We start from the raw sequence: 16,811 nt of genomic DNA, 5'->3' as shown, positions 1-16,811 counted from the left end.
AATTTCCATTTTCCAATTCCACTGCAGGTTTGATGGTGATGACAGAGACTTTTCTTTGCATTCTCCTTTTTGTTATCTTCTTTCTCGCACATTCTCTGCTCATTTACGAACATATATACACACACGCACATACATTTCTTTGTGTGTGTTGGTAAAAAGTCGATCAGCTTGATGACAACATGGCGGTTTGACCATATGATTTATGGTTGTACAAATGAGACCACCTTTAATTGTTTCGCTATGATAAGTACTGGGGGAATATCCTACTGAGTGAAATCAGCTAGTTGATATAAAAAAGTAATCAGCGAAAAATATCGTGAAAAGCGAATATGCTACCAGCCTTAATAGAAAATTGTTAATATTGAATATAATAACTCAAAGAAAAAACACAAAGAAATCAGCTAGTTGATATAAAAAGTAATCAGCGAAAAATATCGTGAAAAGCGAATATGGTACCAGCCTTAATACAAAATCAGGATTCACTGAATAAGGTTAAGCCAAGCGATCAGCCGATATACTTTTTTTTAATATTTGGCAGTACTTGGCATTGAGGATGTCAACTTGTTCTCTTTTTACATTCATTCTTTGTTTACGTTTTCTCCTATATGATGACATTTTCAATCGTCAGATTTGACATCCTTAATGATGTTTATGGGGCCTATCCACTTTGTGTTTTTGCATGTGACCTAACCTTCTATTAGTGAATCCTGATACAAAATTGTTGATATTGAATATAATAACTCAAAGAAAAAACACAAAGAATTTGTTAGTATTGATTATATAAAGCTTTCTTAAAATTTTCTGCGTTGCCAATGTGGGGTAAAAAAAATGTGTAACTTTTCCGCGATGCTTTTATGGGATTTGTATGCAGAGTCGTATTTTTTTAACGCGGCTCTGAAAAACAAAGCTCAACGCGCTTATTCTGTTTCGGCCTATATGATTATTTGTTTATCAAATTTTTTATACAAGCAATCACCAAGTGCCAACGGACCATTCTATGCTATATGCTACACTTTTCAACTCTGAGGGCAGAGTTGTTGATTTTTGTACTTTTGTTTAGGGTGACAGATGTCAAAAGAATAATGCGAAAACTATTGCAAAATGCAAGTGAAAAATGCGAAGGGTAACTAAAAGTGAGAATGCGAAATTTTATACACCACACACACCAGTAAAAGCGTAAAAATCTAATCTAATCGATCGAGAAATAAACAAGAAAATTTTCAACAAAGATGCTAGTCTAATGCGAAATGTTAAATAAAAATTTCGTGTGTCAATCGAGCTGGTGAAATTGAGTGTAAAGTGCAAAAGAAATTATAAAATTTTTGTACATCCGTCGAGTGAAGATGGCACGTGATCAATACTAGCCCCGCGCAGTCAAAATTAAGAGGGGTGCATATGCATTTTTCGAGTGTGTGGCACAAAAATAATATGTAGTATGTGTATACCACCTTTATTTACCGGAAGGCGCATTTGTGGTTGCTTTGTTTACGAGTTTGTAAGTGTTTACCAGTGTGTGTGTGTGTAAGGGGAAACGCAAAAGAACGAACGAAAGGTGTGAAATAGCTTAGAAAATTTCTCGAAAATAACTGCATTTACTTGCCTCTTTTAAAATCAAGAAATCGTCTTACGCACAAATTCAAAACCAAAAACAGAAACAAATACAACCACAGAAAAATAACAACAAAGCATATGAATATTTGCCACCATCAAGTCGATTCTCTTTTTCATTGATCTTTGTGTTTTCACTTGATGAAGACATGGTGCTTATATTTTCTTTAATTATTGGTTTGGTGTGTTTGTATATTTGTATTTTGCATATCATTGTGTGATTGTGGTGGTCGCATACAAAAAATCGAAAAAAATCGCTGTGAACATAGTCCAAAAGGAGCGATACGATGTTATTTCTCGAGAGAGCCTTTAAATAAATGTGTATATCGATAGTGTTCCTCGTTAAAAGTCAAAGGTCTTTCGGTTATTTTACAACATGAACACTGCCATACACAAAATAGAATCTAAAAGAGTGAAACAAAAGAAATTTAAATGTGTTGTTTTGATCAAAAAATGGTAAAAGAAAAGAATAAATGGTATACGAGAAAAGGTACAAACAAACAAATATAAAATAATGAAACAAATGAAAAAAATTAATGCAAGTGAAAAATTTAGTTCGCCTCACAATGGGTTAAAAGTGAAAAGTTGTTTGTTTACATTAGCTCTTAACGGTTGTTTTGCTTTCATTCTACCCGAAGCAACATTCATGTCTTCAAACATCGCCAAAAAGAATATTCAACAATACATGGAATAAATACCCCGTTAAAAATGAAGTCATACTTTTTCTTGGCACTAAATAGAAAGCCAGTTTATTATTAGTATTTTTTGTTAAGCCCTTTAACACACTAGACTTGTTTTGGGTTAACTTAAAATTTGGTGTTCAATTCTTCTTCATCGATCGTCGTCGGGTCATCAGCTCTAAGCAGAGCCGAAGAGCATGGCCTTATTAAACAAACTTTTTTTCCCTTCTTCATCATCCGCATCATCGTCAACTCCAACACCAGCAACATCTTGTAATACTCAAAGCGCTGCCTCGTTATCTCTTGGTTCGGCGACTTCCGCTGTCGTCCACAACAACAACCAACAGGCAAAATATTGTGGCAGCAGAAAATTGCAAAATCCATCAACACATTCTAAAAATTACTTAAGGTATGCCAATTTTTATTTAGCCATTATCTTATTTTATAATAATTCCAATCGTTTAAAAGATTACTACTATTTTATTATGCATTTGGTCATTCTTTTCTCTGGTTCATATTCGAAAGACTTTAGTTGGACTATCTTCGATATTCATAACTCTTAACTACTACGTCAAAAGGAGCCTCGTTTTGGCACCAACACTTCCCAGTGCGGGGCGTAGATTTGATTCCCATCGGTGTATTAAACGGGATTAAAAATCACAAACTAACATTTACTTATGAAACTAGCTACATACGTCAATATAATACCAATTAATGATGTGCACGTGAGTGATTTCTCACTCACGCTCACGAGGCAAAAAAATATTCACGCACGCTCACTAGATAAAAAGTTTACTTTGGCACGCCTCACGAAAAACTTCCGAACCACGGTTGAAGAAATATTTTTCCATGAAGCGAATAATAATTTTTTTTGCAAACGTAGGCGAAAGGCGGGGTAAAATAAGTAAAACCATTATGGCTACCATTGCCGTCATAATTTTTTTTGTTTTATTGGTTTAAATGGTTACATTTGTTTATTTATTTCCCAAAAATAAATAAATAAAATATAGAAAGCAATAAGTGTAGATAAAAAAAGTGTTTTGGTATGGAAACAACAACATTTGATTGCTGTCAAAAAATTTCAGCGACTTTTCCGAAAGCAGAATAGAATACCAATCCTTAGTCGTGATAAGCGTTGTGAGTCGTGATTCATGCTCATGAAAAAAATAATATTTTTCAATCAAGCTCACGCACGATCACGTGATTAGATTTGGATCTCACTCACGAATCACGTGACTCATGCGTGACACGACTACTCTTGACTCATGTGCACACCTCTAATGCAAACTTTACATGGCACATCTGAAGCATGGTGTTTCGTCACATCTACACATAACCATCAATCAATGCTGAAAAATCAAAATCATTTGATTTTTTTCAATCAATGGCGAATATAGATTACCGTTTGCAAAGAAATGTGTAATCATTACTTGACAGATATTGAAAAACACGTTCTGTGACAAATAAGGTTAAGAAATGAGAAGTAAAGTATGACAAAATAAATAAAATCAAAGAAAAGAAAAAATCGATGTACCGTTTTAGGCAAAAGCTGTAATCAACATGTACACACGATGAGTACGATCATGATGCGCCATATAAATTCTGCTAAATACCTATTAATATTATCTCCATATTAGTTTAGTTTTTGTTGTTGTAATTGCGTCCTTCTTAGACTAATGGGGACAAAAGGAACTAGAAATGGCAGACTATAACTTTGGCCTAACCTAGCGTTTTGTTTCTATTTAGACAAGAAAAGCACATTCAATATGGTGTTGCATTGACAGGCTATATATGTATATATATTTCGCAGTTTCGAAATTGACGAATCGAATATTATGATGAGAGACCCTGCATCATAATAATTGCCAACAAAATTCAAACATCCGCCTACTCACCTGTAAGTGCGATTTGCCACGACGGAAGTATACCTTTGGAGTATCGATCGTCTAATCACCCTCCGTCAATCCCGTGGCAGACAGCTGTGCATTCCAGATTAATCCTTTATCCCACGCGGATGAATGCTTTGTCGCAGCAAAGAGGAGCAACATCAATTGGATGTGTGAACGAATTAACATTTATCTTTAAGAACTGTCGGAATTTTTCAGGGGTCGCATCTTGAAAAGCTCTCTCAAGAAATCGTCAGCCACACTATTCACTATCTGGACGAAAGAGGAGTGTGTGACCTAGGTGTGACCCTCGACGGCCTCTTCATATCGTCAGTCCATACTATTACAGTCTGCGATAAGGAAGCAAACAGAAAACGAATCCTTAAATCTTTGACAGTCAGCACTTGTGGTATGGACAGACGTTATTAACAACTTTTAAAGTGATTGACCGACCAGTAGTGCATTATGCAGCGTCAACGTGGACAGCAGATGTTAGTCCTACGCAATGGACAAAACCTACAGAGCCACTATCTCTAAATCAGGTGAATCGCCCTAGTTTTCAATTCATTGAGCTTGACCCCTTCCGAAAAATGTCGGGAGGAGTATCTGGATGTTTAGAGACGCGATCCGACAACACATCACCGATCCACTCATCACGACCCCATACAGTACTTTTATGGCTTAAGATTAGGCGATACCATCTCTTATGTCTATTCCACATCCAACACAGGAGCCCATGCCATCAATCACCGATTTACATGCCCGGAGAAATCTTAACTGCAGAATTACATGGCCGGCACCAATTAAAGTGGGCGGATTCCTGGAGCTAGATCTGGAGACAATAATTCCATGGCAGCTGGTTGTATGTACCGGAATGAACCGAACGATTCCTTCATCGGCAAGGGCTGCCATCTCAGTGTACAACACACTGCTACAACAGCGATATCCCGGATCGGGATAACTATAACTCGCAAATGCTGCATCTTTGAGCTCCAACCTGTGTGGTGTTCTTCGTTGTCACAAGAAGTTTTTTAGCTGGGAGCTGCCGTGCGCGTCCACAGTTTGCGGATAGTGGAATGCTCCATGCGGAGTAACTACAACTGCAGTCGCAAACAATCAGCGATATCGAGTTTAGAATCTCAGTGAGAGGACGGCCGGCACCGGCTCTTTCTTAAATGAGTGTCTATGATGCTCGATACGACAAGGCGAGATATTGGCGCCTTTAAATAACCAATGGCCATCTCATGTTCCCGCGGCGATCGGTCATAGAGTCCGGAAAGAGCTTGTTTGTCTTTAAGAGCTTGACGACAATCGCCACCTCCTCATGCAAATGTGGAAATGTGCTGACTTCAAACGTGGCCGCATTGACATGATGATGATGCACCACGCATTGTTCGCCCACAAAAAAGTGGCCATGCCGGAAAACATAAAATGGGGCACAACCAGTGTTGCCTTTTTGGTAGGTTTTTATTCTTTGGTAGGTTGACCTCAATTTTTGGTAGTTTTTCCCAACATATAAATACCGGAAAAATCGCCGGGGATAACTGAAAATTAATTCACTTCTTCTCGTTTCTGTGTATTCGTTAAGAGTGCAGAATAATGGACGTCGCTTCAAATTTTAGTAAAAAGAGCGTAAGTTCTGATATTAACTATAACTGGTACAGGTATTAAGGGAGCTCTTACAAATTTCGTAGGTAGGAAATGCGCCTTATGTGCGTTTTCTGCCTTCAATTGGAAAACAGGGCTATGGGGCAGCTGCATACAAATATGGTCACATCTGGTCTATAGTCAGATCTTGAAGGATCCATGCAACTCACTGTAACGTCGAAAACGGGTAGTAAAGTGCATTTCTGGGCTCATTATTTTTATTAGTTATCCTTCGGCCTTTTCAGTCCCTGTGTTACCGAATTTATTCGAGCCTGTCGCTGCAATCCCGTCTCAAAATTATAAAGCTTTTATTTTTTGAGTTGAATACCACACGATTAAAAAAAACGCCGGTGTACCTACCTATATTTTCACATCGAGAAAGAGATTGCCTTTCAGAAATTTGTTGTTGTGTTTCAAAAAGAGGTTAATGCGCTCGTACATTTAGTAAGGGGTATATACTCCCAATAATTGCCGCCACTAATTGATAATTTAGTGTTTATTTTGTTTTGTAAAAAAATAAACATTTCGCCAAAGAAATATTTACTTTAGACTTATCATTCTTTGCTTAGCACTTTTTGTGTACATAAGTCTGTGCATGTTCATGTGCTCATATGCTCAGTGTGACTCTCGCATTGTCGATTTTCTCCTTCCCTCATTTTTTTATTTTATAAAAAAGTACAAAATCAAATAGAAAATGCAGAGCAAAAGTCAGACATCTGTTTAAAACATTAAACAAAAGTCAAAATTAAAATGAAAAAACTGTCGCCGCCATTAGCAATCCACAATCGTTGCAGGCAAGTGAGTGTGAGTGAGAGCCAGAGAAAAGACTAGTTTTTATTTCTAATCTGCATATTGTAGAGCGTGCTATGAGTACAATTAACTAGCAGCATTTTTAATTATTTTCATTTAGTACGTTTCTTGTGTTTTTTATTTGCAAGCCGTAATGTAAGTGAAAATCATTGATGTAGAAAAATGAAAACAGACATGTCACCATTATTACTGTTAACCGAAGGGGGGGGGGGGGGGGGGGGGGCTGAATGAAACCTCATTTAAGTCAAAGAGCTCTTTGAGTTAAGTCAGCTAGACAAGTACTTAGTTTTGTTTTTATTTTTGCAATTTCACTTTATGACGTACGTGAGAATGTATGTATGTATGTGTGTTAGGAGAGTGCTAGGGAGTGCTTCGGAGGTGGGTGAGATGGGAGGGTGTTGTGACGACCGTGATTAAATGCTGACTGTCTTCCATTCATTCCCCAACGATCCTCAACGATCTAAGTTTTTGTTGGTAAGTACGCACACACAATCACAGGCAAGCGGGCGGGCGAAGCAAACAAAAAAGAAACCAACAAAGCGAGCGAGTAGCAAGACATTCACTCTCAAAATATAAATAAAAGGCAATCACATGACTTGGTCGATAATCATTGTACGTCTCTCGTGATTATTATGTCATACAGTGTGTGTGTGTTTGTTTGTTTGTTTATGTCTGTCGTCGTCGTAGTCGTCATTTGGCGTTTTGTTTGCATGATTGGCTTGCTGTTGCCTGTATATATGAATGGATTGCTTTGTTGTTCATTCATGCCCTACCATCTACAAACTAACAAATTTATCCATTTTAATTATGTATTTCTTCGTTACAAATTTTTATTTCATGAGAACTAATTAAAGGTTGTCAAGGGTTACAAAAAAAAAATGATGAGAAAAATAGGGCAAGATTTATAATTTGTTGCACACTGTGGCCGGGGTTCAAGGGTTATTGTTTATTTTCTTGTAACATTGAATTGCAAGATCACTCGTTTGGGCCAAAGACCAAAAATTCTAATGTTTTGTTGATTGTATTTAGCCGACTGACCTCCGAATTCTTGGGCTAATAAATTATGGCTTTTGAACCCAACATTTCGTCACTTTTTGATGACTTTCTCAGGAGATTACGTAATATTATCATTAAGACGCGTTGCATTTGTTTTACACTAAATTAGACATAAAATACAATAAACACGACCTAAAAGTTAATATAACTGTTTGTTTCGTAGTATGGCACTCCATAACTACTCTCTCCCCTGTCTGTTTCACGGTCCCCTTGCCTGTATAAAAGCTTTGCACTAGAACCGTGAGTTTTTGTGTCACACGCGAATCACGCGCAAGTCATGTGAATTTTGATGGAGATTCAAACACAAACGCGTGACCGTTACCGACAAAATATCATTCGTGAGAGCTAATGGCACTAATCACAACAAAATTATGGCTCATTTGGAACGAAACAGCATACTCACACACTATACATACAAACAATCAGTGCTGGCGTTTCCCTGCAGAACTTTGAACCGGTCTCACACTGGTGATTTCTCCTGTTTTCAGAGACCAGTAACTTGTCCCCTGACTATTCATATTACCGGTGATTTTTATATGGGCATGTCATACCTAGGGACCTGTAATTTTGAAGTCATTTCATCGGTTTAAAACGCTGGTCATTTCACTGATTTAAAAATTCGATCATTTCAGAGGATACGGAATTTGTTTTTAATCTATTTCCATTATTTATAGCATAAATCTATTATAAAGGGTGATTTTTTTGAGGTTAGGATTTTCATGCATTAGTATTTGACAGATCACGTGGGATTTCAGACATGGTGTCAAAGAGAAAGATGCTCAGTATGCTTTGACATTTCATCATGAATAGACTTACTAACGAGCAACGCTTGCAAATCATTGAATTTTATTACCAAAATCAGTGTTCGGTTCGAAATGTGTTCATTCACCGTAACGTTGCGTCCAACAGCATCTTTGAAAAAATACGGTCCAATGATTCCACCAGCGTACAAACCACACCAAACAGTGCATTTTTCGGGATGCATGGGCAGTTCTTGAACGGCTTCTAGTTGCTCTTCACTCCAAATGCGGCAATTTTGCTTATTTACGTAGCCATTCAACCAGAAATGAGCCTCATCGCTGAACAAAATTTGTCAAAATTTGAACACATTTCGAACCGAACACTGATTTTGGTAATAAAATTCAATGATTTGCAAGCGTTGCTCGTTAGTAAGTCTATTCATGATGAAATGTCAAAGCATACTGAGCATCTTTCTCTTTGACACCATGTCTGAAATCCCACGTGATCTGTCAAATACTAATGCATGAAAATCCTAACCTCAAAAAAATCACCCTTTATAAAAAAAGTTGTTGTTTTTATTGTCGAGCCACACATATGCGTATGGAAGGGGGTAGCGATTTTTGACCAACCTCTAGGAAGTCTGCTTCGTTCCGCAGGTACATAATACCGATAGCAGCAGAAACAAATAGAAATCGTCAAGTATCGGCTGTGAAGTATAAATATTACAAATAACTTTCAGGTTATGTTACTTTTTACTATAATAAGTGTCCCACTGTACATTCCTTCAATCAGATACTTGAAGTAACATACATTTTCTACAGTATTTTGTAGGGTACAATTGCAATGGCTGTAAAACACTACTTGTCCTTATTTGTTTTTACTGATAATAGCGAGTACGATTGTTTCCAATCCCAATCAAGTGGTGTTTCATTTAAAGTGCATGAACAACTTTTTCAGCATTGTTTTTGTTTTATACCTAAATGGGCTAGCCTTTTGTGGAATAAAACGATCTCTCCCCTATATAAACATGTGTGTGTGTGTGTTGTTTCATGAAAAATAACCATCGTAGTCATCATCATCATCATCACCATTCGCTGACATTTATAGTCATTTATTTCGTATCTTTGCTAAATGTTTATTTAACTTGGAGTGGTTGTTTTAGCACATACTTATGTTTGTATGTTTGTATGTATTCACTATATTATATTTGCGTATCCACTCATATTAAATAGTTTGAATAATACCGGAAAACATGCAAAGCATACTTGTTGACATTGGTTCAAAGAACTGAACAGCTAGCCATTTGACAGCAACATTTCAAAGCCACTGGCTTCTTTAAAACCACACCCCTTCAACTCCCCCCCCCCCAAAAAAAAAGGGGGTGTGTGTATAGATCGTAAACAGTTGCTGCAGGCGTAAAAGTTCATTATGATAAAAGTTGTATTTTGTTGTTTTATCTGCGAGTAAGTAGAATATTCGATCCGGTCTTATACATTTCCTTATGCATATTCATTATTTTTTTTATTTTATTTTTTTCATTTGTAGTCAATTTGGTTACGCGTCGCTTTGGCTTTTGTCTTCACAACTTTTGTGCTGAAATAAAATCTCGTGACTCGGGCAATAATTAGCTAAATGTAAAATAAAAAAATTATGGCGGCGCGAATTTTATTGTCTTGGCGTTAATAAAGAATAATTTACGTTTAAAGCCTGCTTTGCAAAATTAAAGGTCAGTTCCTGCAAGTGTTAACTGGACCGAACAGGAACTTTTGTTTTTCTCTTTTGACCATCATTGCAGGCAATAAAGGTCTTCTTAAAAAAATATGCGTTATTCCTTAAGAAAATTCAAACCTGATGTGCTGATTTCATTGCTAAAAATAAACCCTAAATATCTTCTACGTTGTTCACCTTCTACAATCGATACAATCAGCCATACTCTTCGAATTTCGTTATACGCTCTAGTGAACGTAGATAAACTGAAAAGTATTCTGCCATAGGAAAGTGCTACATGTTAAAATAGCTTCGCATATGGCAAGGATATAAAACATGTCCTTTTACCTATCGGTTATTTATAAATCTTTTGTTGTTGTGTTGTTGTTGTAGCAGTAAGTTATACATTGAAGCGGCAGCCCTTGCCGATGAAGGACTCCATCGGGTCAATCCGGTACGTACGTGCATACAGTAGCAGCATTTTTGATCGAATTAATAGGTTATGTTAGGTTGAAAAGAGGGTGCAGATATTAATCCGCCCCATGCCACTATGGACATACACCTAAGCCAGTAATCGGCTTGTTGTGCGCTCTAAAATCTATAAAGTAACTTCTGAAAAGAAAATTTTATGTTAGGAATTCCATGCTATTTACAAAATTCTAAATTGTTTTCAATACCACTCCCCTAAGTTGGTTCGTGTCTGGTATCGTGTCTCCACCTAAGTGCCGTTATCTGTTAGACGCGAAAGCCAGGTAATGACAAAGGAAATGCCCCAACGTCTCATCATCTTTCCCGCATGCCCTACATATGCTATCACTTGCCGCATCGATTTTATATAACTGTGCTCGTAGCCCTATGTGTCCCGTTATGATACCAATAACTATACTGACTGACCAATTAAATGTAGAGAGTTTCGAACTAAGTCGAAGTGCGTAGGAATGTTGTGGAGGACGGAAAAATTGCAGCGAGTTAAAGATAGTTTAAGACGTAAATACTTTCTAGAATCTAAAATATCACAGTTAAAGTCTCCTAAAATTATTACATTCGAGTATCTATCAACTATATCAGAAATCACATTTTCTAAAGCATCTAAATATCCATTCGACAAATATACAGTTCCCACAATTAACTCATCCATTCAAGATTTGATTCTTAAAAACAAGGCTTCACAATTCCTAGGCTCAGACGACGACAAAAGAACTTTTGCATTAAGATCTTTTGAAACATACATACCGACACCCCCTCCGCGCATTCCACTCCGATCAGCTCTAAAAAATTTATATCCGGAAATGCTAACAGCCTTAGTAGGTACATAAGGCTTAAGCCATGTCTCAGCTACACCTATAATGCTAAGATAACCACTGCTTAGTAAATTATTTATCTCGTCAAATTTTGAAGAGTAACGGGAAGGTTTCAAAGATTGTGCATTAAAAAAGCCTATGTTCAAGAGGTTCCGATTAGAACAAAATTGTCTTAAAAATGAGTAATCACTGATAATCTTACCGATGCAATTAGCCGCCAACATAGTGTCCGTCCAGAAAAGTGTGCGTTAGAACTAAAGTTAGAAAGATTATTAAAAACAGTAAAGAAAATGAGACTAAAATAACGATTAACATATTTAAAAATATCAAAAATCATATCAAAAATAGCTGACTAAAAATTAATTTCAGTAAATTAAGACCAAAATCTAGATAATACTTGTCGAATTATTGAACAAGAGTCCAGTAATTCGAAAAAAGAGTAAAATTCCTAAAGAGTAAAAAAATACTCTAAGACGTTAAATCACATGATCTAGGCGGCCAAAAAAAATTGGATATTTTGTCAGGATAGCGCTCACTATTCACAGTTACGTTGCGATTCGCATCATCTTTGAAGAAGTACGGTCCAATGATGGCACCAGCCCATAAACCGGACCAAACTGTGACTTTCTGTATGCGTTGGTAGCTTTCTGAATACGTTGCTAGAATCCTTTTGCCTGATCTTCGCTCCAAATCGACAATTGTGCTTATTTGCGACCCATTGAGCCAAAAAAGAGCTTCGTCGCTGAACACAATTTTAGCGCGATGAACTTTCTTAACATTTTGATAGTAAAATTCAATAATTTAATTTAAATTATAGAGCAAACTGAAGATGTTTGACAGTAAAACGAGTCACGAAACGTCCGTGAGCTGTTTAAACCAGCATTACCAAAAAGATAATAGCTAAAAAATCACCCTTTATTTGAATAGATTATTTATGATAAAAAAAGAAAGTGATTTGACAAAATAAAAAAAATTTCAATAGGACAAAATATTTTGGTACTCAACTAGATATGAAAAGGAGCTGAGAAAGAAAAAACATATGTACATGTGTGAATGTATGTATATATAGATATGTATATGTAATTCATTGAAGTGCAGTTATCAACACAGCCAAACTACAATATTAAACAAAGGATTACCGTTATGTAGGTGTTGCAAAATAACGGATGACACCTGTATAATCTGACAATTCAAACTTGAAATGATTTGTTCATTTAACCTCTGGCCATAGGAATGATTATTTGATTTCGTCGCCTACGACCAAAACTAAATGAGTCTACAAGAAATCGGGGTGATTGCGCTTTGAATTTTTTTTTTGGAAAAATATCAGACATCATAAACATGGGTATAGCGGCGAACTGTATGCAGATAATGGTCTAATCGATTTACTGCAAATTTAAGCCCTCTAAGGGTTTCAGCAGTAGTTGCACAAAAAACCTCAATGCAATAAAGGATATGTGGTATTATCAAAGCATGTACCAGTTAACATTACGGACATCAAATTAGAGCTTATCATCAATCGAGACACCAAGCATTTCAGTTTACGTACCAAATTAATGTTCTCACCATCATAATTCAAACTAACGTTTTTGAACAAAACGATCTTGCTCGCCTAAAAGAGCTTGACGAGGATCGCTACCTCCACATGCAAATGTGGCTACAACAACAAAATGTTAAATATGAATGACAGAGATCAATGTCATACCCTATTGAGTAAATCGACTTATATTGCAAAGACATGAACACTAAATGCAAATAACAAAATTTTAACATTTCATAAAATTTATGACATGTAAACATAAAATATATTATAAGTTTATCCTTTCCAACAAGAGTTAGTTTTATTATTATCAACTGTCTTCTTAAAAGAGTCTGTTAATTGTCATAACGTTTGTCGGCTAATATGGCTGAAGCAATGACTGTGCCATTTATTCATAAGGCAGATAGCTTGGCGTGTGGTGTTTCATCAAACGCTAATTGAATTAATCACTGTTTAACCGGCTGCTCTCACCCACCCTCCCAAATCCGCACGAATTTTTCTTTCGAACTTAAAGTGGAAATTTTTTGTTTCGAGCACGTGCCACATGTCTAATGTTTATTATTATCAATTCTCACATGATCCATCCAGAAAAGACGTACACACACGTACATACATACTCATATGTGAATTTGTGATGTGGAATGAATGGTGTATGTGTGGTGTGGGTATGATTTGGCTTAACACTAGATATACTGTTGTGAGTTGATTTATTTTTTTGTTGTTTATTATTGCACAAAAGAGTTGCAAATGTTAAAGGTATCCCTGATTTAATGATTTACTACCGCACTTAAACACTAGATCAGCTGACTGGTCATACAAGCAGATTTTACCATTAGAGTTATTTATTGCCTTCACAATTATGCATACATACATATGTATGTGTTGGGTTCGAAAATTTGTTATGCGGAAATTATTCAATTTATTAACAAATTATGGGAAAATCGGGTAAAACTATTGTTATTTAGGGGCTTAACAGGGTCTGTACCACTACGATATCCCTGGTAACAGAAGTTACATAGACTTCTATACGGATGGTTCCAAACTAAACGACCAGGTGGGCTTTGGGGTGTTCTCTAAAGATCTAGAACTGGTCATATCGAAGAGGTTACCCGACCACTGCAGTGTGTATCAAACAGAGATCCTTGCAATTAAGGAAGTGGTGAATTGGCTTAGATATAATGGCATAACGAGGATTGGCATAAATATCTTCTCAGACAGCCAGGCAGCCATTAAATCCCTGGAGAACGAATTTCTGAACACAAAAACCGCCCTCGACTTTCGCAGATCTCTCAAAGAGATGGCTGAACAGTTAAAAATTCACCTGTTCTGGGTGCCGTTCCGCAGAGATATCCCTGGGAATTCTAAAGCAGACGAGCTTGCGAGACTAGGAACTACTTTACACACTTCAGGGAAACTGGAATCTGTGGCTATGCCTCCAGCGATATGTAAGCTAAGTTTTCAGGACCAGGCCCGAAGGCCAACGAATGATAGATGATCACAAAGAGGGGGCTGTGAGCACTCCAAAACTATGTGGCCTCATCTAGACTTGAAGAGGTCTACTGCTTTGCTGTCATTGTTTAGAACAGACGTCTCCGTCATTGTGTCCGTCATGACAGGTCACTGTCTAATCGGAAGACATGCTGACAAACTAAAGATTGCCAGCAACGACTTTTGCAGAAGCAAAAGTCGACTTCGAGGAAGAAGAGACTATAGAACACCTTCTGTCTGTGTGTCCCGCAATAGCAGTTAGAAGGAGTTCCACTTTAGGTTCTCATTTCGTTGAGAACCTGTCTAATTTAGCGGATGTGAACATTCGCAAGTTATTGAGTTATTGGGCTTTTTAAAGCGATCTGGATGTTTCAACGGTAGGAATTAGAAGGCATATTCCTTCATTCCTTCCTTCTTCTGTTCCTGTGGTATCACAATGGACGAAAACGTCTAAGTGAGTCTGATGGCAGACTGCCACTTAAACCTAACCATGTAAGTCACTGACTTGGTCACTGGCTTGTACATATGTATATAATGCTAAATTTGCTTGTACAAATACATGGTTTGCGACTCAAAGCCGCCAGGCATATGTTAAAACAATTTCCGCCTATTGTTTGGACAATTCTATTCGGCAATACAAACTGGGTGTGTGTGGGAATTTTCTTCCTGCTCAGAATTAGTTTGATTCTTCAGTAAATCGCGGTACTTAACACTTGAATATTAAATTACAAAACCCAACCTTCTCTCCCTCTTTTATCTGTGTTGAAATATTTAATGAGAGAAATCTTTTGTAAGCCTTGATATACTCTTTGCATTCGTGTACAGTTATACAACCCATAAACAATTATTCATTCAAATATCGGTAGATCTAGTGTTAATAAATAACAAAACGACTCCATTGAAAACATTGAGTGTTAATAAATTTTAAATGTCCGCTTTATCGTATATTTTCAGTCGATTGTTCATTTAAAATAAATATTTTTTTATGATTAGCATTAAATTTCCCACGGCATAATTGTGTGTGCAATACTATATTGAATTAGAGTTGTAAATTAAACAAACGATCAATTGTGATCATCAATCAAACAAATATTGAAAGTTCTCGTATGTGAACATTTGTGAGTCGACCACTGTCGTTTGTCTCCGATACTCCATCATCGCTTTAGCGAGGTGTGGTGTGGTGGTGGCTGGTGCCCGCTGAATGAATTTTATTGTTGACAAGAGGGTGGTTTGTTGATGGTTTTAACACCGGCGGGAATGATATGATGTAGTTGGCAAATAAAGCTGTGAACTGTCATCCATTACAGTCAGAATTGATTGCTGTTGGCAACATTGTTTCATTGCATAGGTTTAATAGCAAAATCATATATTTAAAGACTTTAATTCCCTATCACCATAGAATGTTTCGAAAAGGAATACTAGTATATCACATGAGTTGTAATATGTATTTATAACAGTATTTAAGTTTTCTTATTTTATGTTTATTTTTGCACAACACCAATCATTCAGTCCAAAAAATGATTTTGAGATTATTGAGAGATTTAAATATACTTAAAAAGAGTATTTCACACATACTGTCATATTTTCATTTTGGACATCGCTGCTTTATTCAAATAAACAATGAAAGCTAGTATAGTCTCTCTCTCTCTCTTTCCCAAATATAACCAATAACTGCGCTTTAACCATCTCTTGCACAAAGATAATGATCCAGTATCCATTTAGCAGCATTGTTTTCGGTCTAAGTGAAACATTATGCAAATGCAAATTTTTCCCACGAATCTCAAACTACATAGTAAATTTCTTGTTTTGTATATTATTTGATAATCTATTAAGGGGGCCTTTGTATTGTAAAAACTGTTGCAGATCCAATGTTCGGTGGCATGTTGCTGGAGTTTTAAGTAGGCAGTCGATTATGCTTGGCCGAGAAACAGTATAAAGAGAGGGAGAGAGCGGCTTTAAGCATAGACATTTAAACATATTGCTGTCTCTGGGAGGCCACCGTAGCGCAGAGGTTAGCATGTCCGCCTATGACGCTGAACGCCTGGGTTTGAATCCTAGCGAGACCATCAGCAAAAATTTTCAACGGTGGTTTTCCCCTTCTAATGCTGGCACCATTTGTGAGGTACTATGCCATGTAAAACTTCTCTCCAAAGAGGTGTCGCACTACGGCACGCCGTTCGGATTCGGCTATAAAAAGGAGGCCCCTTATCATTGAGCATAAACTTGAATCGGACAGCACTCATTGATATGTAAGAAGTTTGCTCCTGTTTCATAGTGGAATTTATCGTATCGATATTCTTCTGGTTTTCTAAATATATGCTTATTGCTTATCCATACGATAAACTCA

General features: G+C 36.8%; 1 protein-coding gene across 2 annotated transcripts in view; it reads left to right on the top strand.

Moving 5' to 3' along the window:
- Positions 1-1,152: 1,152 nt before the first annotated feature.
- LOC106084446 (uncharacterized) overlaps positions 1,153-16,811 on the top strand; it is a 41,888-nt gene continuing 26,229 nt past the window's right edge. The window contains exons 1-2 of one of the 2 annotated variants that reach the window (XM_013248131.2): positions 1,153-1,495; positions 2,247-2,697. In XM_013248131.2, coding sequence (XP_013103585.2) covers positions 2,486-2,697 — 212 coding nt within the window. In that variant the 5' untranslated portion in view covers positions 1,153-1,495; positions 2,247-2,485. Of the gene's footprint in view, positions 2,698-16,811 lie in introns of both variants that reach the window. The other variant, XM_013248130.2, reaches the window with a different exon arrangement.

This window comes from Stomoxys calcitrans, chromosome 1, assembly GCF_963082655.1.
Source record: "Stomoxys calcitrans chromosome 1, idStoCalc2.1, whole genome shotgun sequence".
In the NCBI taxonomy this organism is placed as follows: domain Eukaryota; kingdom Metazoa; phylum Arthropoda; class Insecta; order Diptera; family Muscidae; genus Stomoxys; species Stomoxys calcitrans.
Note: the sequence above shows the minus strand (reverse complement) of the source record. Positions and strands in the feature narration are given on the sequence as shown.